General features: G+C 38.8%; 1 protein-coding gene across 1 annotated transcript in view; it reads left to right on the plus strand.

Annotated features, from left to right (window-relative positions):
* The window catches only part of LOC110952854 (receptor tyrosine-protein kinase erbB-4-like), a 338821-nt gene that overhangs the window by 245566 nt on the left and 66463 nt on the right, over positions 1-26792 (plus strand). Inside the window, 6 exon segments of the mRNA XM_051941926.1 lie at positions 1015-1105; positions 2028-2233; positions 5210-5342; positions 13516-13609; positions 17551-17705; positions 25574-25618. Coding sequence (XP_051797886.1) covers positions 1015-1105; positions 2028-2233; positions 5210-5342; positions 13516-13609; positions 17551-17705; positions 25574-25618 — 724 coding nt within the window.

The raw sequence follows: 26792 nt of genomic DNA on the forward strand, positions 1-26792 counted from the left end.
TGTGTGTGTGTGTGTGTGTGTGTGTGTGTGTGTGTGTGTGTGTGTGTGTGTGTGTGTGTGTGTGTGTTTGTGCCTCCTTGTGTGTGCATTTATTCATTAGCTATTAGAGGCCTTAAGGGATGAGCAATACCTCGTATACAAACCCTTTTGTCATATTAAACTGCGACTTGCAGTTGAGCCAAACAGCTAATGGAGCGAAGCTGCATTTTCATAATGAAACCTAAGCAATAAGAAAGAGCAATGGCCATTCTATCTCAGCCGTTTCCTGCTCTATCCCTTTTAATGTCATTTCCACAGATGCTGATTTGATATAATCTGTCATTAAAGGCAAGTGCAACCTGACAAATTGTGCAGAATATTAAATCCATTCTTTTAATTAACATATATTGTCTTCTCCCTGCGCATTTTCTGCAAGTGCTCTGTTCTTGCCGAACTCTACAGAGGCTGTTCTCCTTCATCAAAAACACCTTTGACTCCTTTTCTTTATTCTCTTTCTTCCTTTAACCATTTTCACTTTAAAAATGCCCTTATGATGGTTATTAATTATCTACTCACTCTGTGAAGAAAAAAAATGTTACTTAACCCATTAGCGCTCGACAAACACGCATTGAAAACGTTGCCCAGTTTGCCACCTCTGAAAGCAGGATACTATATGTGGACTTATTTATAAATCATACAGTGTCCAACCGTCATAGTTATGATTTTGCCAGATTCCACACAGTCAATCTAACACAATTATAAAAGTATATTTTTCATACCAGCATTTTTTGGTAGCATAAAAATGCTGTATCTTCATATAAAGATACAAATATATTAAAAAAAACTGCATCTATTATCATAACAAATCATAAATGATCTGAATAGCTAAGCTTGTTCTGAAAAATAAAAGAGAAACAGAATGCATGGCTGGCCCTTCTAATGACAAAGATAAGAGCTTCAAAGTAAAGATTACCAGAAAACAGATATTTTACTAATCAACACAAGGTTTCAACACTTTGCCTGATATGTCTTTAGGCTTTCTCAACATCCAGTCTTGGCCTGAAAACATGACAGATCTGAGTGTTTTTTCAAGCCTGGCAACCATCGGAGGCAGATCTCTTTACAGGTACGACTGCAAGCACACACTCGGAGTTACTGTTGTCTTTCTTGGTTAACTCAAAATTGCGTCATTCAACATGAAAACATCTGGAATGAGATAAGAGGGTTACTGGGCAGCAGTAACACTTACCCCTCATTCATTTTACAGATGTGGTGCCTATGTTCCACATTCAGTTTTATAGGTTTGAGTTCGAATTCCATTACACTCGTTTTGAGCAGATGAGATGCTCATATTATCAGCTGCCTTCATTCCAAAAGCGTCATCTCATTTCTTGCGGCTTCCTTGCATCGTGACGCTCGCTGTTGGAGCTGCTGAGCCAACGGCCTGTCTTACTCCGCACAGAAGCTCTTTGAAGCACTGCTGTCACACAGCTTTGATTAGCCCTGTTTTGATAATAGGTGCTGTGTTTGCTTACAAGTGGCAGATCCGAGGGATAATGCTGGCAGAGCCAAAGGAGGTCCAGTCTTGTTTTCTGAACGCCAGTGATGAACATGTAGCTCAGCAGTGTTTTTCATTACCATTCACAGCTGGAGGAACCTTCTGCATCTTGCTCATTATAATTGTTGTTTTGCATTGCACTTTCTCTACCTTTGTCATTCCTTTCATGCCCTTCTCTTTTGCTACTTCTTCTACTTGTCCATCTCATTGATCCCTTTTTGACACATACTGCTCTGTCTTTCTCACCTCTTTGTGTCACTATTTTCTCTCTACCTCACAATCAGATCTGCTCATCTTCTCCTTTACCCTTACTTGGTCTGTTTTTTCATCTTAAGTTTCTTTTTTCTCCTCCTCTATTTTCTGTCTCGTTAAATTTTTCTTCCTAATCTTCCACTGTGCTCCCAACTAAATCCTTTATTTCCCTTCTCTCTCCTCTTTATCTTTACATCCACTTGTTTCTCTTCTCATCCTAATTTCCTGTTTCTTGCAGCGGAAGCGGCATTTCTCTTTTGATCCTGAAGCAGAGTTGGATCTCTTCTCTACAGTTTCAGTCGTTAGATGAGATCAGTGCCGGAAACGTCTACATCTCCAACAACAGCCGCCTCTGCTTCTACAACACCGTCAACTGGACATCGCTTTTCAGAACCCCAAGCCAAAAAGTCCTCATACGCAACAACCGAGATCCAAGGGAGTGCAGTAAGTAGTGGTGATGGTTGGGGTCCTAAAGTTTTCACCATTTGCTGAGTTTGAGCAATATTGCAACAGCTTCAGATTATTATGCAGGATGTTAAAAAAAAATTGATGTGAAAGTGTTTTATTTTTGGAAGCCAAGGGCTTTTTTAAAATTTAATTTAATTGCACTGGGCAACATTTCAATGGGAAACACACTAGTCATATCCTTGAAAAGTAAACACATAACTGAAGACAAACATGAAGTTTCCTGAGCAACAGAGACAAAATAATCACTTCCATCACAGACACTCAACATAAAATACATATTTAATTGAAGCGCACTTTACTGAAAGCAGCTGATTTTGAGCTTAATCCTTTGAGCCCAACGAATGCACTTTGCATCCAAATTCTTCCAAATCTTCTTCTGCAAAGTAATATATGTACTCATTTCCTTACCAATCTTCACACTGCAGCATCTCAGTTGAGTAAGTCAAGAAGCTCCATTCATTTTATATCATAACTGCAGAACCTACTCTTTCCAGTAATACTAGTTGTTTCACAATGCCCAAAAGAGCAATACAACTTCGAGATAACGTATGCCTGATTTGGCATTTTTGCAAGTAAGCTACTCTATGTGAACACTAAAGTGCTTAAAATAATCACATTTAGTTTACCCATTAGTAACTAAGCACTTTTTTTCACTTTTCTCCCATCATAGTTCTGATATTGCCAGGTTGCAATGTTCCCCACCCAATTATAATAAGATGTCTCTACAGAGAGCATTTTATAGTAAGATACATGTAAAAACATTACAATTTCAGAATGCAAATGTATGTTTTCTTTGATAATAAAGCAAATGCCGATGTAAAGATTCTGCATGTAGGATCATAACAAAAAATGATGGAAGATCTGGATAGTCTCGATTGTTCTGATAAAAATAAAATACAACATGTATGGGCTTGGAAGTAAAGGCAGATAAATTACCTTAAAAACAGCTTCTAGTAGTGTTTACACTGGCTCATACGGGGAACGTTTGTGTTAGGCTGCCTTGTAAAAATCTGCTTGGATTTTGTTCTGCCGGTTATGGTAAAATCATGCAGCCTTAAGTGCTGGAAGAAACTTTCACACACACTGATGCACATACACACAATGTTTTGTCTCAACACACACACACACACACACACAGAGTAACCAAACACCGACGAAGCACTCCTGTTCTTATTTTTTCTCTCATTTACACTCTAATTAATTCCAAACTTTGATTTCCCCACACATCTCTGTAACTCCCAGCTCCACCCCAGCCTTACCCGTTGACATAGCTGTTTCCAAGGCAACAGCACGACGGGCGTCTCTCACTACTTGGCCATGAAAGCCCTTATTCAGCTCCCTGTGACACTTAATGCGTCATGCAGTGAGGTGGGTTCAACTCACTGCTAGTCACAGGGAAGCGGAGACCTGAAGGAACGAGGGTACTCTGATAAAAAAAAAAAAATATTGGTCTTATTAATCATCAGTGCCCATGCTGCTGATCTTATTTGTAACATTTGTAACCCTTTCATGACATGTCAGGTGTGTTTGCCAGTAAAGATAATGGTGGCAGAGATGACATGACTTGGTCGTTTTTCTTTGCTCTGCCATGCTGTGGTTGATATCATTAGTCAGTTAATGAGTGCAGCGTGTGTGGAGGATTTCGATCGACGGGGACCTTACACCGGCCTCTTCATTAGGCTCGACCCACCATCTGCCATTGGCCGCTCTGTTGTTGACAAAGGGTTCGACCCCCACCGAGCGACACTAGCGGGGGAATGTGTGTGGCTCACTGGATGGAGGGGACATCGAGGCTGATAAACAGCATTGATTGCTGGGGTTCAACTAGAGGGGGAAACAGGGCTCAGGGTTATGGTTGGGATGTTCTTTAAATGTAGAGGTCTGGGGAATACCAATGTTTACTCACACAGATGAGACCTGCACACATACACCCACACACAAATGAGCAGAAATGTGCAGGGATACGCAGCCAGCACTAACTCCTCTCCCAGGCATGAATACAGAATGACACAGATTGCAACACGTGAGCACAAACACTCGTAAATACACTTCAAATCTATAAATGAACCTTCTGAACCCCTGTGTCTGGGCATTTTTTGCTACTGTTACTTTTTAGCTCACTCACAATAAGTCTTGCACATACATGGAAACGGCACAAACATTGCTACAAGTAGAAAGGGCTCAGATGTCTTTTTCTCCAGGATATCATAATCGATAAAATGAGAAAAAAAAATTGAATTTTTTGTTAATTTTACCAAAACTGAAATAAAGTGGACTCAATATGTAGAACAAGTCTAAGGCCCCACAGGTGTTATTAGTACTGGGGGAAAAAATTGAGTATATTATGTTGTTATTCCCCACTGACATTTTTGATTTGTTCCCATTATTGTCTCTTATTTGTGTGAACACAGCTTGCTGTTCAGCACAGTTCCACTGAAAAGTCTCTAAATTTTTGCTGTGTGACTTTTGGTGAAAATGAATCGCTAGTGACTTCCCAGTTGCACAGATAGATTTTTTTTATATATATTTTTTTTTGCAGAATCTGGTTAGTGCAATTGATTTGCTTTTGGGAAATGTTTAAAATGCAATCAGGTGGTTTTAATGAACTCAATTTTTAGTTTGGATTTGGTTATTTTTTTCCCCCCATCAAAATCAAAAGTGACACATGATTAGATCAAGGAAGTTGAAAATACAGCAACTCTCTGTTTGTCGCTATGGCAAATGGTCCCAACTTTGGTGATATTTTTTTGCACATCACTCATAGATTTAGGATTTTCAAAGGGATGAAGTTGCTCATAATTTGCCATTATAAGATTATGATATTTTTCATCGATATTTATATCATGTTTCCACTAAGCTTGAATTGCATTGTATGTGTGTGGGCTTCAGGAGTGTGTGTCTACATGTGTAGATGCAAACGATGTATTTACGCGTTTGCCTTTCTCTTTACAGCTCAGCAGCGAATGATATGTGATCGGATGTGTTCAGACGATGGGTGCTGGGGCCCAGGGCCGGACCAGTGTCTCTCCTGCCGATTTTTCAGACGAGGTCGCACCTGTGTCGAGTCCTGCAACCTCTTTGATGGGTGAGTAGTCCATTCACACAAAAAAATCAAACAAAAATCACTTTCTTTTTTGATTCCTTCTGACCTCATGTCTTACAAGTGTCTAATCATACCTCTGACGCAAATCTGTCAAATTGTAAAAAACGAGCATTTTCCTGAATGCCAGATCATTACAGTTTCAGGAAGCTGCATTAATTCCCCAGCAAACAGCAATACGTGATGAGCAGAGGAAATAAAATCAATTTAAACAGCTTTAATTCATGAGAATGAAGTCAAAACATCCTCAAGGGCTCAGGAGGAGGAGAGTGTAATTGCCGATTGGCATGAATGTAATGAGATGATCCAATAAGGAATTGCACAGTGCGACCAGTCAAAAGAACATTTGGCTGCGCGTTACATCCATTGTCCAAAATCAAATTAAATATATTGTTGAATTGCCCATTTGGGCAGAGAGGTGTAAGTGTTTACTGCACTGAGCTGGAAAATGGCTGACATTTGACACAAAGACTGACTGATGTTCAGTTTTTCTGTGTGAATAATTGCATTCAGGTCACTGCTCTATGCTGCCAAGAGACACATCAAAAAGATCACCGCCAACTCACCTGGGAAGAAACACTCCTTTGTAGATGCAGTTTCCAGCCTTTTCTTGCTACTCTTGAATGAACGAAGAGATGTTCTGAATCACAACACCTATCTAAAATAAGACTGTACCGGCAGCATCTGCAACAAGATCAACATGACTCTCTTGCAAGCAGTGATGTCTCGCTCGTGTTTCCCCAGGGGGACGAGGAGGAGAGTGCTTGTGTGTGTGTGTGTGTGCAAGAGAGGGGTGTGCGAGAGTGAGCAACCCTCGGTCATGTTGACTTGTTGCTGGTCCTTTCCGGCGCCGTTTGTGGGAGGGAGACTTTGAAGTTTGCCGGGAAAAACAGCTCATAGCGAGGGCTTTGAAGAAGACGAGGGAAAAGGCGCGTGGCAGGGAGCTGCTGAAGCCCACTTGTTTCCAATACTGTAAATACAGTCAGGCACAGTGATGCATTGTAAGTAACATTCGACAGACCGTACTTCTTACTTTGTGTCACTGGCCTGTGAACTGTGGTATAAAATCCTCCACAACCTGAAGGTTTGCCTGCTTTAAGAACCTGCCAAGCAACCATGCTTCAAAAATGTATATTTGACAAGTAAAGAGAAGCTTTACCTTGAATAATCTGTACATCTTTCCCTTGGTGACTACTACTTTACACTTTCTGTTTCACTCAAACCAATGACAATTCACCCTGCAACAGTGATTACACTTGAGGAATACTGTTGCTGGTGTTTGCTGACTTGTTCCCTTTGTCTTTAGAGAGTTTATTGTGAGAATAGATGCTACTTTCATGAGAATAAAGCCAGACGTAAAAAGAAGAAAAAAGTGTATTAAAAAGTGATTCAGAAGATTTAACATTTAATGCATGAAGGCTAAAAGCTTGAAAGTATTTTGTTCATTAGAGAATTAAAGTGAAAATAGCATGCAGCACATAGTGACTCATCAAGTACATGACCCCATAGGTGATAGAAAAGGTACGAAGCTACTGTTTACTGTGCGTACAAACTTATTACAAAGTGAAGAAGTACTGTGTTGCTGCTGTTGCTTTAGCATCTTAGAATTGTTTCGATTCAGAACAAGCCTATTCTTTTCAAAATACAACAGCAAAATTTTGACTTGACTTATCTTTGAGCTGATAGGTAATAAAGCGTTAAATCGGCATTAAGCCTACAGCTTCTTTTGTTGGTTTGACCTTTGAACCACAGGATAAAACTGATAGTGTGTCATGAAATTGAGTCCAAAGCTAAAAAGGATCATTGAATAACTTAGAAATAGTATGATAGACCAGCATTGGGACCTCTAAACTAACCTTGAAACACTGTTAAACAATGGTATTCCATCACTTACGGCCTTATAAATAGAAATATACAGTGCCAGTGCTCAGTCAGAAAGAGAGTGTGAGCCAGCTCTTTGACTGAATGGTGCAATAACTACTACTAGTAATGAAATAATAAACTTTGTCAGGATTTAGGAGTGGTCGCTGCTGAATGTCTAAATATGGCATCACCCTAATCTAGTATAGACAGAGACTGTTTCAGCAGTTTCACAAGACTAAAAAATCAGCTCCAACCCAGATGGCTCAATTTTGTCCTTCAATTTTTTATTCTAAAGTATTTCCGTCCCTGTGTGTAATTCACTGCAAAGTGCAGAAATGTGGTGCAATTAGAGAAGCGGTTAGCACATATTTTCTACAGGACAAAAAAGTTAAAAGTCAAAAAACTGTCCGAATGTGCCTGAAATCAATTCAGTGATTTGCCCAAAAATTATTAAAAGACATTACTGTTGTTCTTCATTATTTCTTGATTCAGTGAGCCATGTGTTCAAGATGATACTTTAGATTCAAATAAATAATTTCATTTGAACTGGAGAAAATGGGTGGTTACTTATTTGCAGAATGCCTATGATCAACCTACCTGCAATATTGTATTATTTGCATATTGTCATTGCTGCAATTGCTAAAAGCATTTGTTCATAACACTCGAAACTTGTGCCTGATTTGTTTAAATCTAAACAATTTTAAGATGCTAAAGCAACAGCAGCAACAGTACTTCTTCACTTTGTAATAAGTTTGTACGCACAGTAAACAGTAGCTTCGTACCTTTTCTATCACCTATGGGGTCATGTACTTGATGAATCACTATGTGCTGCATGCTATTTTCACTTTAATTCTCTAACGAACAAAATACTGTCAAGCTTTTTAGCCTTCATGCATTAAATGTTAAATCTTCGGAATCACTTTTTAATACACAATTTGTTTATTTTTTTCTTTTTAAACTTGTGCCTGATTTGAATTTGGCCACTATCACCTTTGAAGTAGTCTCCTTGAGCAGTGATACACAGCTCATAGTGCTCCTGCAATGGTTGGAAATCTCCCTGAAAGTCCTCCGCTATACGTATCCGTATACGTAGCTTGAAGTTAATTTTGGGAAATGGGAGGAAATTGCTAAAATCTACCAAGAATGTTTGCTCTTGAATGTCTCAGAGTGTTACACTGGAATTGCCTGGAAAATCCAGACTGACTTTATTTACAGTGCCTTGTGAAAGTATTCGGCCCCCTTGAACTTTTCAACCTTTCGCCACAATTCAGGCTTCAAACATAAAGATATAAAATGTAAATTTTTTGTCAAGAATCAACAACAATTGGGACACAATCGTGAAGTGGAATGAAATTTATTGGATATTTTAAACTTTTTTAACAAATAAAAACCTGAAAAGTGGGGTGTTCAATATTATTCGGCCCCTTTACTTTCAGTGCAGCAAACTCACTCCAGAAGTTCAGTGAGGATCTCTGAATGATCAAATGTTGTCCTAAATGACTGATGATGATAAATAGAATCCACCTGTGTGTAATCAAGTCTCCGTATAAATGCACCTGCTCTGTGATAGTCTCAGGGTTCTGTTTAAAGTGCAGAGAGCATCATGAAGACCAAGGAACACACCAGGCAGGTCCCAGATACTGTTGTGGAGAAGTTTAAAGCCGGATTTGGATACAAAAAGATTTCCCAAGCTTTAAACATCTCAAGGAGCACTGTGCAAGCAATCATATTGAAATGGAAGGAGTATCAGACCACTGCAAATCTACCAAGACCCGGCCGTCCCTCTAAACTTTCACCTGGAACAAGGAGAAGACTGATCAGAGATGCAGCCAAGAGGCCCATGATCACTCTGGATGAACTGCGGAGATCTACAGCTGAGGTGGGAGAGTCTGTCCATAGGACAACAATCAGTCGTACACTGCACAAATCTGGCCTTTATGGAAGAGTGGCAAGAAGAAAGCCATTTCTCAAAGATATCCATAAAAAGTCTCGTTTGAAGTTTGCCACAAGCCACCTGGGAGACACACCAAACATGTGGAAGAAGGTGCTCTGGTCAGATGAAACCAAAATCGAACTTTTTGGCCACAATGCAAAACCATATGTTTGGCGTAAAAGCAACACAGCTCATCACCCTGAACACACCATCCCCACTGTCAAACATGGTGGTGGCAGCCTCATGGTTTGGGCCTGCTTTTCTTCAGCAGGGACAGGGAAGATGGTTAAAATTGATGGGAAGATGAATGGAGCCAAATACAGGACCATTCTGGAAGAAAACCTGTTGGAGTCTGCAAAAGACCTGAGACTGGGACGGAGATTTATCTTCCAACAGGACAATGATCCAAAACATAAAGCCAAATCTATAATGGAATGGTTGACAAATAAACGTATCCAGGTGTTAGAATGACCAAGTCAAAGTCCAGACCTGAATCCAATCAAGAATCTGTGGGCAGAGCTGAAGACTGCTGTTCACAAACGCTCTCCACCCAACCTCACTGAGCTCGAGCTGTTTTGCAAGGAAGAATGGGCCAGAATTTCAATCTCTCGATGTGCAAAACTGATAGAGACATACCCCAAGCGACTTGCAGCTGTAATTGCAGCAAAAGGTGGCGCTACAAAGTATTAATGCAAGGGGGCCGAATAATATTGCACACCCCACTTTTCAGGTTTTTATTTGTTAAAAAAGTTTAAAATATCCAATAAATTTCGTTCTACTTCACGATTGTGTCCCACTTGTTGTTGATTCTTGACAAAAAATTAAAATTTTATGTCTTTATGTTTGAAGCCTGAAATGTGGCGAAAGGTTGAAAAGTTCAAGGAGGCCGAATACTTTCACAAGGCACTGTATGTATTAATATAAATACAAATAAAGGCAGTCTGGCATTGTGATGATAAAAGATGATTTCAAAAAGGAGGGGCTAACGAATGCAGCTTGAACAAGAAAGAACCAATCAGCGTAACACGGATGTGACGCACAAACAAATCGACCTTGAAGTCCATGTAGTCCAAACAACAATGGCATGCAGCCGTGAAAGCGTCGCGGTGAATGATTACTGCCGTTTTTGTCACAAAAATCTGCGAATACATAGGGTAGTCTCAAGTACAACACTTATTTTTGAAAAGGCTACGCAACAAAAGACTCTTTCTGAACGATTAGCGGTGTTAGGAATAACTTTAAATTGGAGCCAAACCAAGTCGGTGCGTATGTGTAAAAGTTGCTTAAATTTACTCACACGTTTGGAACGGGATTTTCCTCTGTACAAACAATGGCAAGAAGCCGAAAGTAACGAGCCATCCACTGCCTCCTCATCGTCGGAAACGTCAAGTGAAAAGAGGCAACGACTAACGCCATCCAAAACGCCAAGAGACCTCAAAAAGATTTGCTTTGCCCCCCCCTCCTCCAGCATAATCTTCGAGACGCTGAAGATGACGCAGTATTAACTCCCGCCTCCCGTGCTATGATTGGTCGTACCAAACTTTTCCGGGAGGGAAACGCATTCAATTCGCCCAATGCCAAACTGATTCTCCTCTATCTCCTAACATGGAGATAGGAGAGTACATGGAGATTCACTTTGGATTTTCCAAGCTAACACTGGAATATTCTTACAGTCTGAGTTTGACAGTCTGACTTTCAGACGAATTTACAGTGCACAGCCCCCTGAATGTTAAAGGAAATACCAAGCTTACTCTTGATGTGCTTTTTTGGCCTTAGAAACTTTAGGTTTCTTCTACGACAAATACTGCTGTTTGGTTTTGCAATGTCGCCCTAGACTTTACTTCTTTCACCATTAATGACCCTCAAGATTCAAATGTGCACCTCCAATTGGTCACAAAAATGTGCCTTACATGGGTTCGGATGTAAAACCAAAATCCTGACTCACAGGAGTTACTGTTTGCATGTGCTACGTATGAATGGCTTCGTCTGTGCTCAAGGGAAACACGTTTTGAACTTTTTGATCCCACCTCATATACAGACAGCAATGTTATATGCTGAAACATCACTTTAGCTGTACTGTGTTCAAGGCATTTGTACAAAAATGTATAGCCATTAGGGCTATCTTAGGTGTAGTTACAGCATATGGGTTTACATCATCTGCTGCATAGATTTGCCTAATATCTTACTTTGTTCTGAAGCTATTGAACTGTATGTCTCTGCAGAATTTAGTGTTGGCTCATTAAAATGTTTTCAGATTGTGATTTTAAACCTTAAGATTCCTCAGTTTGCTCTTGCTCTACGTCTCCATTCCTAATGAGGAAAGGCACTAATTCCCTTTGGTTTATACATCTGTTGAATAAAACAAAGGAAGAGCAAAGGAGTGCAAGAGGGGGGAATAACTGAGATGGCGTCCACTGAGGTTAGGGGGAGGAGGGAGGGGAGAGTTAGGGAGGCGTTGAAAGTGTTTAATTAAAAAAGTTGCTCTGGTGGTTTGACCACGCGCTGGCTTTGCTGGATGTTTTGAGGTCTGAACGGTGGCCACAGTCTTGCTTAAATTCCTGCTAAAACAGGGCTAATCCCCCATCAGGCCATCCCTCATGGGGCTTTGGTGCACACTTCCAGCCGTGAAGGGGGCCAATCAGGAGGAACGGCTTTGACAGAATGGAAATGACCCCAGAGAGCACCGCTGCAGAGGTCTTTGTCTCTCGCCCAGTCTCCTCTATGTATCTTTTATTTATTCCTCAGCCAACAAAAGAGCTATCTCTCTACTGCCTGGGCCTTTTTCTAAAGGATTCCCCTGGACAGAGCTTCCAGGAGAGAAATCTAATTTATTTTGGAACAAGGGAAAGAAAGATGAGGGAGAAATGCAAAAAGAGCAGTGGGAATTTCCTTTGAAACCTCATTAATAAAATGACAGCCTGTATGGACTGTATTTCTGGCTGTTTGAGACAAACCGCTGTGATCGCAGCAAACCAATAGGACCATTGAAAGAAAAAATGCCCTGACATTGGGGCTCAGCAGAAAGCAAATCTAGGATTTTATCTTCCTTTTTATTGCCCTTTAATGTGATACAGTTGAACTCTGCAGTTTCTGAATGTCTCTTTTCTTTTTACATAGCTTTTAAAGCAGCCAAGTCAAAAAGATTTTCACTGAATATTCCCCACATGAAAATGCATAAAACACACATACCCGCAGGAGATCTAAACTTCTCAGCGCCAGATCATGGGGAAAAAAAAAAAGCTTACAAGGAGGAATCTGTTGACTCTTATTCCACCCCAGTAGCATTACATGCAAATCCAGACAAAACACAGTGAGTCACTCTCATTATCCCACCACTGTGAGAAAGAAGTTTGTTTGTAACTGTGTGAATCCTCCTCTGAGGGTGTCTGTCCTCTGCATTGGCTGATCGATCCCTCTGATGTGAAAAGTGTTTTTGATCGGCAGCGGTTGTTATTGACAGCAGCCAGCCTCTGCCCGCCAGAGACGCCTTCACTTCAAAAGTGAGGATAATACGCTGATTCGGACACAAACAAGACAGAAATTTATAGATCGAGTGGCTATGCACACACACACACACACACACACACACACACACACACACACACACACACACACACAGAGACACACCCATATACACATATAAGGATTCAACAATATGGCCTGAGGCAGTGTGTAACTCCTGCCAGTGTAATTGCAGTGTATAAACCCAATATCGAGCTCTATTGTTTACTTATTCTTCCTTCAGAAGTCTAAGTGAAAAAACAAACCCAATATAAACTGAACATGCATTGCTTTAACTGCCTGAATAAAGGGTCTGGTAGAACTCCTAGCAGTTGCAGAACCTCCAATAATTCTTCATAATAGGATGAAAAGAGAATGCAATTGACTCACCTTTTGTCACTCTTGTCTTTTTCTTTTAGGCATGTTTTTTTTAAACCTCGTTCTTTCTCTTGTCTCCACTTTCTACCTATTCAAACTTCATTTCAGCTCCTCCTTCTTCTCATGTTGCCCTGTGATTTAAAAGGAGCTGTTCATTATTCGTGAATCTTCTTTGTAAGCATATTGACCACACTAAGCCTTTAATTCGATAAAATATTTTTTGGCAGCTCACTCCCCCCTGCATACCCCTCTACCAGAGGGCACTCCAGCAGGCAGTGGAAAGTAGGAATCTTGGAGATAGCCAGAGTAAATGATGATACTGCATTGCATGTTGGAATGTCTCCTATGTACAGCTTGTGTTTATATGCACATAGAGTAATTCAGAATGTTCTTATAGCATACTCTTAATCAATATTTTAACATGGGCACAGTCTCAAATCTATAATACATGCATCTCTGTTTTGATTCTCCCATCTCCATCAGGGAAGTGCGTGAATTTGCCAACGGATCTATGTGCCTTGAGTGTGATAGCCAGTGTGAGAAGATGGATGGAAACAGTATGACTTGTCTTGGCCAGGTAAGAGCCCTCCTAATTCCACTTCAAACACCTTTATTCTTGACTTTGTTTTCACTTAGCAACACATTTTTCAAAAACAGACTTTTTGCTTCAAGATTTCGACCACTTGCCTCATTTTTTTTCTGCGCGAGATAGCTTCATATCTCTTTACGTGTTAAAGTGGATTTCCAATTTATTTTTGTGGGAGTCTATCTGTTTTGCACGCAGGATTCAGTAGATATAAGTGCTGTTTGCAAAGGTGAATAGTAGGTTAATGGGAGGGATGATAAACTACTGTGTCTGCTATAGGAGACATGCTTTTGGCAAGCACACGTACACACACTCAAAAGCAAAATGAGATTAGTTTCTGACCTTCCCATAAAGTCACTTTTGGAGTCGCCCATGTGAACACACCGTGACTCTCCAAAATGTTAGCTTTTCTCTTTAAAATGTCAGTAGAGAGGATGCACATCTGGACACACTTGCACACATAAATCATACATTCACCAACACATGTAATGTAGAAACACATCTGCTCATACCAGGCAGCAGCAGCAGCAGCATTCGCATTATAATGCTGGAGCCACTGGTGGAAGGAGTATTCAGTATCTTATATTAACCACTGTGTAAAATAACTGTAAAGTAACTAAAGCTGTCAAAAACATGTAGAGGATTAAAATGAACAATATTTCCTTCCAGATCTTCCCACAATAAAGTGAAAGCTCCAAATAAGGAACTTTAAAAGAATTAAATCCATACCCTCATGCCAAGAAGCAGGGAAGGTGTTCTGGTGGCAATCCAAAACTTTCTATTTCTGTCAAAACCTAAAACACATCATTATCTTAAGGCTTAGTGTGTGTTTTAATTCAATATTGTTCCTGCATTTAGATGTTTCTGAGGGTTCTATCCAAGCGATGTTATTTTCATACATCCTGGCAATACACCAATAGTTGCCAAACCTGGGGGAAACCCAGAAAAAGTTTTAAGAAATACCTCAGTGATTGCAGGATGGTTAAGGGGATAATAAAGCAGACAGAATATATTTCTGCAATAACAAATCGTATTTATTTTGCAAATGGGCTTGCAAATTGCTGAGTATTTTTGCTTCTTTGGAATTTATTAAAATGTACCCCTCGAGAGAGAGTAGAATAGCGTTTATTGCCATCGTATTGTGCAAAATGCAATGAAATTAAGAGCGCTACATCTGATTGGTTCAATAACATACACATACAAACCACAACGCAATCTTGAAAACACACAACAAAGAGGTTGTACTCTAATTATAAAACCATTACGAGTTGCCACAAATTGCAATTGTGTTTCAATTGATGACTAAAATGATTAAAACCACAATGGGCAACCTCGGTTGTAGACGGATGCCCAAGCACTTACACTTACTTACACTGAGAATAATAATATTAATAATAAAAAAGATTCAAATTAAAAAGAACACAATCATATTAAGCCACCCCCGTACTAATCTGGCTCTGAATATGCAGAATAGTGAAAAGAAAACACAATCAAAGGAAGAAATGCTGAAAGTCTTAAAGAAAATATTTACAAGTCATTAGAGGGATTTATTGGACCATAAACAAGCCAATAATCAATGATAGGCAAATGCAACAAATACTCCTATGATATTGTAATTATGCTTTACATACATTCAATGTTTCTTTGTGTTTTCCATGTCTGCAACACATGAGCTCCATATATGCTCTCAAGTTGCGAATTTGTTGACTAAAGCTTTGTCCATGCTAATACAGAAGTTTTCCTTGGTAGATATTTTCCCACTCCATTAAAAAAAGATTTAAAAAAAATCTGTCTACATCGACATCATTTTTCAAAGTAGCACTGAAGAATATACAAACGACTACAAACGCTATAATATACATGCAGTACCAGTCTATATCAACGATCAAAAGAGTGCATTCATTCGTTTTAATTGATTCTGCAGTCTCAAACTGCAGTTGCGGTGAGTTAAGTCACACTGGGAAGAGGTGCAGCGATGCAGTTTAGGTTGTAAATGTAACCTGTGTACAAAAGATAGATGGCTTAAACCCGCATTCTATAAAACAACCAGCAGAGGGCTATTTCTCTGATCGTGAAAATAAGTTAAATTAAATAGATGTTAATGAGAAAATGACTCTTCTTCTCACTTGATTTGCTATCTCAGTGAACGTATTCCTAATGAGCTTATGGTCTCAAAGACTAGTTTCAAGACTCCTTCAATACAACATCATGCTCGTTTTGTAAATTTTCGTACAATTCAGAGTGAAATGGCTCGTAAAACAGGGTATGTTTTAAAGCAGGTCTATCTTTTGATTGAATGATGTGTAGTGTCAAATCAACTCCTCACTCATTTCAAAGACCAAAATGGAGAAGGCCTATAGCTGAACTTGTGCCTTTAGAACAGTAATCCACAAACCGTGGATACATTCATCTTTTATATCCAAATGGTCTTGGTCTTGTAAAGAAACTTGTGTTGTTGTGGTTTCTGAACGGAGATGTGCCATCATAGCTTCTCAGATCCTGTTCAATTGGATGCACATTAAGTAGAGTTTAAAAAAATATCTGCATTTGAATGACTGTTTTTGTGTGGATAAGAGGCCTAAGTTGCCAGTTTTATGTATTTACTACATGTTTTTCCTTTATTATGCCCACTCTATGCAGAAAGTCAGAGTTTTGTTTCCTAGTTTAATTCGCTACTCCAGTGAATTTGCAGGCATATTTCTTTACCAGGATGAGGTCAGGCACTGTCGTTTATTTTAAATTAAACATACCCACACAATCGTGGTAGTACTCACTAGTGCTCAAAATATATATGTACATAGAGGCTAATTTTACATTTGCAGTGTTACATTACAGGAAGTTATATCTAATGCACTGCGAGACTTATTTTGTGAGAACAAATGATTGCATGATGAACCTTTTCTGACTGAGAGAGAAGAAGAGATGAGAGAGCAACTCCTCAAGGATGCATAAAGCCTTGTGACTTTGAGATGCTGGTCACAGCTGAGTAGTAAATAACACCGGAGTCAATCATCCTCTGGTGCTCTCGCACACAAATAAACATGCATACGGCATACACAGGCATAGTCCAATGCGTTCAGACATCTGTATGCATCTGCATTAATGGGCACGCACATGCTTACACACAAACATGCAAAATGAGAATAATGTTTATTGATGGCATGACTCTGGATGTGTCAAACTGTGAGATGCTGTCCATCAGGTCACTGTGGTCGTCATTAGCAACAGAGCACCGTGTCAAAACTCCCAGGGCACAACTTCTTCCTGACAACAGCTAGAGCATGCACACATACAAACACACACACCTCAACAGCTTCATCACTTTATACACAAATACACACATTGTACAGTCGTTTTTTTCTTGCTTTCATACATGCTTACACTCCACTACCCGTCTTTCTTATTCATGATCCTGCTGCAGCTGAGCTCGTGCTCTGTTACCTCTTGTCATCTCCTCTATCAGATTAGATGTGCAGCACTTTGACATGACCTGATTCTTCATGTATTTTGCCAATTTTAACAGAGGGGCGCAGCGGCATACACTCTAGGCAGCTTTGCTCAACACATTACAAATCACTGAATGGAATTCATGTGGGTCCTGCCAGGTAAATTAGCTGTGATAGGACGTGAGCAAATTGCTATGATTCGCCAGGTTTGGATTTGATTCTGTTCAATTCTGTTCTGTCCGCTCATCCGTTTTTCCCCCCTTTATCTCCATTCTTTCCTCTTTCTTTATCACTTTCCATAACTTTATTTTTCTCTGCCGGTTTCCTTTCACCTCTTCGCCCATCACTTTGTTCTACATGCCGTTTTCTGCTCACTTTCCCTTGTACTAATCCTGTTCCTGCACCCTCCACCTCTTTGTTCTTTTATTCACCCCTTATCCGCCACCTTCTCTCGTCTCTGTTTTCCTTGTTCTGCTCTCCTCGCAGGGCCCGGACCAATGTGTAAAATGCCTCCACTTCAAAGATGGACCCAACTGCGTAGAGAAGTGCCCCGATGGGTTACAGGGAGCCAACAGTTTCATCTTCAAATATGCCAAGGCCAACAACGAGTGTCATCCCTGCCATGCCAATTGCACCCAAGGGTAAGAGAGGGACGATACATAGAGATGTTCACCTATGTAAAAAGGTTAATCCATTTCTTTTCAAGTGTCTGCTTGCCTTTGTGCTTTCTTGAGAATCCTCCAGCTTGTGTGCTCTTATGCATCATAAGGACATACTGCACTGCACCTGGCTGGTATTCCCTCCCACCCAAAGAGACATAGAGAGAAAGCATGACTTAGTCATGCAGCTGTATACATTCCCTGACCTGTAGGTGGATTCAAGGGCCCCTCCGATCAGGAGCAGAATGTATTGACCCTTAAGGTACTGTGTAGATGAACAATGCATGAAGGGATGGGTGCAGACAGAAAGTAGAAGGGAGTTATGAAGCCAGTGGGCAGTGCAATGTGGGAATTTGAAGACAGAGAGGAAAGGTTGGCTCGAGCTAAAGAAGTTGGTGGAAGAATTGCCTGAGAACAAGACTTACATGCACTAGAGAGTCAAAGTTATATAGTCATTATATTGTTTTTGTAGCTTTAGGATTGGGTTCTCTCTGCGTGGCAATGCTAAAAAAAACAAATCGACTTATTTTGCTAAGACCGTAACAAAGAAGTGGAAGCTTTCTTTACCTGCTTACAGGAACACTGAGGTTTTAAATGACATTTGCAGCTGTTCAGTTAGTCTGTTGGTCTGCAACTATGAGAGATAAATTGTTTCAGCAAATTCAGTGTTATCTGAGAAAATAAGCCATTAAAAGGTATAAATGTTGGTCAGTATTTCTCAGGACGAGTTGTTTTTTTTTTGTTTGTTTGCTTTGTTTTGTTTTTTGAATAATTAACAGTTTGGTTGAACTTTTATTTGTAGTTTTCAAGCAAAGTTAAATAAGTAGTTTCAGTTTTAGGCCTAAAGCAATGGAAATACTTTTTTTTTTAACTTTCTTTGGTGGAAACACCGACACTACACTTTCCAAAAACATCGAATGCAGTTCAAAATGCTTAACAACTGAAAAAAACATAGGATGATTAAGGTTAGGGTTAAGGTTAGAGACTAATACACAACACAATGAATAAAGTAGTCAAAAGTAAGATTATTAAGATGATAAAAAAATAAATGGAAGATTATCAATCAAAATAAAATAATGAAATTTTACACAAAATTAAAAGATTGTAGTAAAACATTAATCAAAAAAATAATATACTTTATTATATTCTACTTTTAAATTAAACAATTGAATAATTAAAATTCATTTTCTAGCTTTTATTTTAAATTAATTTGTGTAAACCTTTGGCTTTTTAATGTTTTATGAGTGTTATTTACATGCGCAAAACATTGAAATAAACGAATGAATTAACAGCGATGAAAATATTCAAATTTTTTTGTGAAAACCTCTGTAATTGTACAAGCTATGTCATATAATAAACAAATCAATGTAAAATTACATTTAATTTTTAGAAATAAACTTAAATTTTAATACTTTCATTTGTTAAATAAAAAGGAAATATTAGAAAATTATAATAAATTTCCAAATGTATTTTAATGTTTATTAAATGGCAGAAAACTCTTAGCTTTCTTTAGAAGTGATGAAAGCCGTACGGCTGTCTATAGCTATCAGCTATGTTAGTATTGTCCAAGACTTTTAATGTATTTTTACATGTGTATGTAGATTCATAGCCTGCTTTGGGGATTTCATTGGCGATTTATAAAAAGAAATAGAAATGGAATAATATCTGTAAAATAAAAAGGGAAAAGTGCTGTTTTGTTTTGGTTTTTGTTTTCTCTTAAATAAATGGATTTTAAGTTTATATTTTAAAAGATCTGTAACTTCAGCTCATTGCTAAGGCTAAAACCAGTATTACAAAATGTTTTGGACAGAAAAGAATCAGAGAACTTTTCCTGGCTCGTAGACCAATGGTATTTCAGAGAAGAAGTTTGCTGCAAGGCCATGTTGTAAGTTTTAAACAGGTAACTAGTGTACGGACTTTAAAATAAGTGGAAATTCTTTTTGGTCTTGCCCAGCACTATAATAGCAGAGTTTTGAACTGTAGCTGATTTATTGTATTCCTCAGTAGACCAGAAAGCAGAGCATTACAGTAGTGAAGCCTGGTAGTTATAAAAGCATGTTCCTGTGTGTTTCTCAGAGGTATATTGAATATGAAGCCATAGCCAGTAGCCAATTAGCTTGGCTAAATATAAAGACTGGAAACAGCTGGGTTTAAATACATCCTGTCAGCACCTTTAAAGCTCAGAAGGATTTTTTTTTTTACTTTTACACAAAGCCCTGGTAGCTTTTTCTTCCTATTCTCTGCCTCTGTGCTAAGCCAAGGTAACCAGCTTCTCTCTTTAGCTTCATATTTCATGCACAAACATAAGCATATTAGCAATCTTGTCGTGTAAATCACATTCTCAAAATGCTTAAAAACTGCTTCAATGCATTGAAAGGTGGTAAAGATGACAGGTCTGCACACAAGTTACTTAACATGACCATTAAATTTCAAAGCGTAAAATCATAGAAAAAATGTGTAAATATACTCACAGCTTAACCACTTTACAACTTCCTCTCCTGTCTCTCTCTGAAGAAGCGCACTTTAATACAGAGGTCAGAGCAGCATGGATGTTCAAAAACACAGATTCTGTGGATACAGAGAATATTTGCCTTCTTCATGAACCAATATGCCTGATTTATGTTTTCATCTTCTAAAGCTTGCATTTTGGAGTCAATGTAGCCATGGCTTTGAACTTGAGCCTTGGCCTTTTTTACTTTTCTTCTTAAACTGGAGGCATGCCATCGGGGAAGCAGCTGAACAGTGGGGGAGGGTCAGAGAACAGAGAGGAAACGATGGGCGTGGGGGCCGAGATGAAGCTTGTATGTGGTCTTGGCAAACAAAGTTAGAGCTCTGAAACCTAGCAACAGGGCTGGCGAGATGATGTGAGGTGGAAAAGGGACTTAATGTTCTGTCTCTCACATAGCGGGAGGTCATTTTATATTACTGCAGCTACCCTGTACAGTGTTGATATCAGTGCAACTTCAAAGAGGCAAAGCAAATTAGTTTTTTTAAAAGTTGGTGGGTTAAAGAAGGGGAATGGGAGTGCATGTGAGACAAAGACAATAGATGGAGAAGTTATAAAGCACAGGAGGTAGGTAGAGGTAGATTCTTAAGTCTTTCAATGATAGTTATCACTCATGCAGACACACATGTACGACCATTTTTGATCCTACGAACATTAATCTGCCGTTAGCATGACAACACATCCATCAGACCCTGTCATTTTATCCTGCTCTTTAGTCACAGGGTGCTGTAGATGAGCATGGAGACTGAACCTGAGGCTGAGTATTTGATTGTATGAGCCAAAGTGAAACATTACAGAGGTCAAAGGTCAGTATCCTTCGAGCTTGTATTACTAAAAAAAAAATTGTGGTGGGATGCAATTAAAAGAAAATTAGTCTAATTAATTTTAAGCTTTGTAATCACAAAAAGTCACATTTTTGACAAATAGTAATATTTGATACTATAAGCTTTTCAATTCAAATAAATTTTGGTTGATGACTGAATCAATGAATAGACATATACGTGAACTTTCATATGCCTACTGCAGTCACAGATTACTACAAACTCAAAGTGCAATTCTAGCAATTTTATTCAAGATTTCAAGCCTTTTTGTAAACTCAAGTACTTTCAATGTCTTGAAAAGTGGTTTGTTGTGGGCTTGCTACACCGTTTGTCACCAGGACTGTCGTAGCTACTGTGTCCACAGGATCGTCAGTTTCTCACATCCCATTTATTGTCTATGTGAAACGCACCACACAGCATGCTGCTTGCACTGCGCCATGTTTCAGACTGTGTTCTGGTGCGTCTCCCCAGAGCTCATTTGCATAAAATAGACTTCTACTTTATGCAAATTTGGTCTGACGCATTGCGAAATATTCGTTAAACGTCTAAATTAGCCATTGTTGGGCTAAAACAAGGACCGATTCTGCAACTGAACAGCTTATTTATTGCCTGAAATGCTTTCAGAAATACTTTTTGCTGAAGTGTTTGTGCCATAAAAGAGAAAATTTGCGGCCGAGCTGCCATGTTGGTCTGATATTTTTACTGGACTGACACTAAAGCGCTGCCATGTCACCAGCTAGTGTCCCACAGCAGTGCGTCCTGTGCATCTTCTACGTGGCTGGCAAACAGACTTTAGGTTCATTACTACCACCTGCCAGGCTGGAGTGTGCATCCGTGTAGTTAATCAGAATTAACGTGTTGAAGTCCCAGCTATAAACAAAATGTACAAATATTGACATACAGATAGAATCACAAACATCCCTATGAGAGATGGACTCCTTTTTATTAACCTGATGGAATCTGAATGTGTCAGCTTCATGTGGGAATCACCCATCACACATGAAGTTGCTTTTATATAAAAAAAAAGCCCGAATTGCATGCCACCTAATTACTCACAGATGTGTACTGGGAACATACTTAGAGTTGTCTGAAGCAATTTGGGTCTAAGTATTGGTCTAAAAATGTCAGAGAGAGCTCCAAAGACACCATTTGTGTGGTCAAATCTCAGAACACCTTTCTCTTTTACTTTGCTCTACAGTGTTCACATCTATTATAAACTAAAATGTCCAAAAGCTATACTGTGATGATGACATTCTTTGACGTGTCAGATTAATGAGATCCGGAAGTCATAAAAATAATCTGGGTTTTAACAAAACGTCACAGGTGCTGACGTTTAGCTTGTTGCCTCCAATTGTTCTTGTGAGTCCTTCCTCTAAGTTTATCAAATCACTGCAGCATTAAACAGCAGATGAGGATCCAAGTGTTACACACATTTGCACGCACATAACAGCGATAATTTCATTAATTGCTCATAATATATCGATAAATTAACTCCAACATAGACACAGGAATAATCAGAATCTTGCAGCAAGCCACACTGCTTTTGTTTTTTTTAGTTGTCATGCACATAGTCAGTGTATAAGCTGTCATCAAATCATCTTACATAGCAAATTTAGGTCATTTAGAATATGTTTTTATTACCTATAAAGTCCAATCTTGTGTGCATGACAAATATTGCAGTGGGGCCATCAGCCACTGTGGCACGTATGTCTGAATGAAGCCATGAAGAACACTAATGTAAAAGCGACCAATGTTTGAATGTCAAAATGCCATCACTTGAACAGACTGATGAGGCAGCAGTGTTTCCATGTCTGAGAAAGGGCTTTAAAGAAAAGAGCGTGTCTAGCGCCTTGCTTGTTATGTTCATTGTCAGAGAAGGTCTTTGTTCTTTTGCAATGCAGGTAGTGAATGAAATCCATGCACACACAGCACTGGATACAGGCTCTGATTGCTTGCTAATTAGCTATTTGGTGCACCGTTTAATTGACAACGAAGCGACTTTGGAGGAGCCACAGTTGTCACTGATTTAATTCCGAAGTTAGCCAGCTCTTCTAATTTGCTCTGTAATTTGTTGTGTCTTGTGTGCTCAGGAAGCTTGAACACACACACACACACACACACACACACACACACACACACACACACACACACACACACACACACACAGAAAAAAAAATATGTTCTCCTGTGTCTGTCCTGCTGTTCAAAGTCCTCCACTCAAGGACCGAGAATTAATGAGCAGCGCTAAGAGTCTGCTCTAATCACTTCCTGCTTACCTAATGTTAGCAACACCTCTTACTGATCACTGTGTTGTCAGCACTGCATTCCAGCAGATTTGATTTTTAAGAGTCTTATATTTGTTAAAAGATGAATGAGATTCTGTTAAAGATACTGAAGTCTCCAGAAGACTTCAAGCAGGACCAAATGTGGATTACAACATCTTTTAATTAATTAATAAAAATAACTTATATACTTACTAAATAAACATTTAAATTATTATGTTCACCAAAGCACCCATTAAGCCTTCAATATCATCTTTTTTTCATCTCTTTATTCACGCAGCAGCAGGCTTTAAACACATATGACATAAGGCAATCACCTTTTACTTTTATTTTCCCAGCAAATAGTTGCGTGTTTTCACATCCAGTATATAGCAGCATCACCATTGGTTTTGAATTGTGCTTTTGGTTATTTGATCAGTTTAAGTTCAATTTAAGTGCTCCTTATGCCTCTGTTTTGACCTCTACCAGTTCCTAGGGCTGCTATCTATCCCCTTTAGCTGGTTAATGCATTCACCAGCTAATTGCTGATTTTGTCTATCTGGCATTTGTTGCTGGTCAGATACCATGTAATGGGTATTTAGAACCTTGTTGTACCCAGCAACAAACAAGCACAGCTGCTTGCTCTGACTGAACATGACATCAATGAGAACCGTAATACCAAAGGTGAGATTTTCAAAACCGAAATCAAGCTACGATGAAGCTCCACAGAACTGTCCGTCTGCTACCCTAGAAATGTGAGTTATCTGCTTTTAAGTGGCTAATCACCTCAAAGTCGTCTTATGAGTTAAGCAAAAGTACAAAACTAGCTGATTTAAATGAAAGAGTTGAATAAACTAGTCACATGGTTAATGACAGACTTGTTTTTCTGTTACATTTTGTAAATTTTAATCATGTTTTCTTAATTTTACATCTATTTGTCCCATAATAATGCATCTCTAGGGAGTTTTAGCTATCTATCAATGCTTCTAGGGGATTCTGCGTATCTGCTTTTTTTTTTTTTTCCGTATTTAGTTATGTTTATGAGTTCAGTGAACTCTCAGCTGTTCATTCATTTAGCTCATTTTAGGTCAAGCTGGTTCAACTTTTGAGTTCATGGAGTTCGAAAGTGGTCATGAAATACAAAATAGACATTTAAAATCCAATAAAATAGAAACTAGCATAACTGCATATTTACAAGAATTACACTAACAAAACTGAGTTGAGATGACTAAATGCCTTTACGATGTTTTACAGTACAATGTTATAGAAAAATATAAAACATTTTTCTTAGCCCAAGCAACCCAGCAAATATACTTTATCAATTACCTTAATACCTGTTAGCAACTTCAACTGTAATAGGATGACACTAGAATGTGTTCATCAATAATTCTAATTAGGTAAAAATTGATTTTTATGAAATATGCCAGTCTGCATAATGAGAACTTTTACTTTTGAAATATATTTTTGGTGTTAATACTTTTGTATTTTTATTAGACATTTGAATGTTTGACTTTTCTATACTTAAGATGTAAGTACTTCTTCTTTGTTGTCTTTCTAAATTTTGGAATGCTATAGATTCTTAAACAAGGATCCCTCCTGCTGATGTATTTATGAAAAAAGAGTGTGTAAAAAGCAGCTAAGTAAAGTAACTGTGAAGGGAATGAATTGGGACGGTAACATCTCTAGAAGGCTAAGTGGTAAACCCCGCCACACCATGATGTATTAATCTCCATGCCACCTGCACTAGCCTGACACTGCATCTACACCTAGACCACAACATCCCACCCAATATTTCTCAACCTCATTTCTGTTTTTTTCAGCTCAACAAAGGGAATACTAAATAGGGGAAAGAAATAGTATACTGGAAGTTGTCTCTTATTGTTCAGACCAATATGACTTTCTATAGAGGGTATTCATTTTTATAGATGCTTTAAAGGTGTCTTAGTTGTTATTGAGATTTGAATCCTTTTTTCGTTAATTTCCCCACAGGTTTAGCACAGTGCTTTGGTTAGAAATATGCTCAGAAAAGTGAATGATGCGGGAATGTTTTCTCAGTTCAAATAACACAAACAAGAACAATGCCTTCCAAGCCAAACACCTTTTCCTGTCATATTGACAAGTGGTCGACCATGCTTGGGATTCAATTTTCCACAAGCCCCAACCCAGTGACAGATGATTGACATCGCAGAAAGACAACATGAGGTTTACTCATAACCTGTCCCTGATTTAATGGATGATTTCTCTGGTTTCTCTGCCCTGCAGGTGCATCGGGCCAAGACTCCAAGATTGTGTGGGGATGATGGACAGGTAAGTGATCACAGGTTACATTTGTTATGTTGAAGACAAACCTTTAGGTCCTGCCATGACCCATTAAAGCTCCTGTTAAATCCTGTTTCTCATGATAGTCATTAACAAGAGGACAGTCAGTTTTGTGTTTCATAATTGGAAGATGAATTGAGGAGCTTTTGTTGTTCTCTAAGCTGCTACTAAGCCTTCTTGTGGCCCAATTACATCACTGTTAGTATCTGATGTTGGATTCACTGCAGAAAAAAACTGAAGTTACCAGTTACCTTGTAAGCACTGCAAAAAGTGGTATTTTTTTAATCACTGTCCTCAATATGTAAACTGTTAGGTAATTTTATTTCTTTTCATCACCTATATTTTCAGTGGCCAGTCGTGACGCAACAGTTTTACATTTACTTTTAGGCCCATATTACCATACGTTTTAAAGGATAGTTTGATATTTTGGGAAAGAATGGACTTTAAAAGATTAATACTACTCCCATAAATAACCCTGTTATGTAGGAAGCCACTATTATTTTTTTAAAATTCACAATAGGACGTACACACTCATAATTTGGTCACCCAAGTCACCATAGTCTCACACCAAAATCTGGTGAAGCTACGTTTGTCCACAGCATGAATGTACTAGTTTCACAGTAAAGGCTATAAAATTGTGAGATACTTACATTTTTTTTTTTGGCCTATGGCATGCATCCATTTTCACTTTGCTCTTAAGAACAACAAAATGGTTTGCATTAAGATACTGGACAGGAGTTAGGTATGGGATTATTCCCTTTTGTATATTTTTTTTAACCATTGTTTTCAGTCTTTTTCAGTCACTGTTTACTTTATTTGCTTTTACACTACAAAACTACTTGGTCAAATTTTGGCACCAACAGCCTGGTTAGGTTTGTAAAAGGTAAAATAAGACAAACCATTAATGCTCCTCATATCAAGGGAAATTCCCAGTGTTATGGCAGCAACATATTTCAAGTGACCAGTCAAGCTTCTCACAATTCCAGAGCTTTTTTGGTGAAAATATCCATCCGTTATCTATACACCGCTCAATCCTCATTAGGGTCGCGGTGGGGCTGGGGTCTCTCCCAGCTGAATCAGAACAAAGGCAGGGGATCAGACTGGACAGGCCACCAGTCTTTCAAACTGCTACATACAGAGACAAACAAGCACACTCACATTC

This window comes from Acanthochromis polyacanthus, chromosome 22, assembly GCF_021347895.1.
Source record: "Acanthochromis polyacanthus isolate Apoly-LR-REF ecotype Palm Island chromosome 22, KAUST_Apoly_ChrSc, whole genome shotgun sequence".
Taxonomy (NCBI): domain Eukaryota; kingdom Metazoa; phylum Chordata; class Actinopteri; family Pomacentridae; genus Acanthochromis; species Acanthochromis polyacanthus.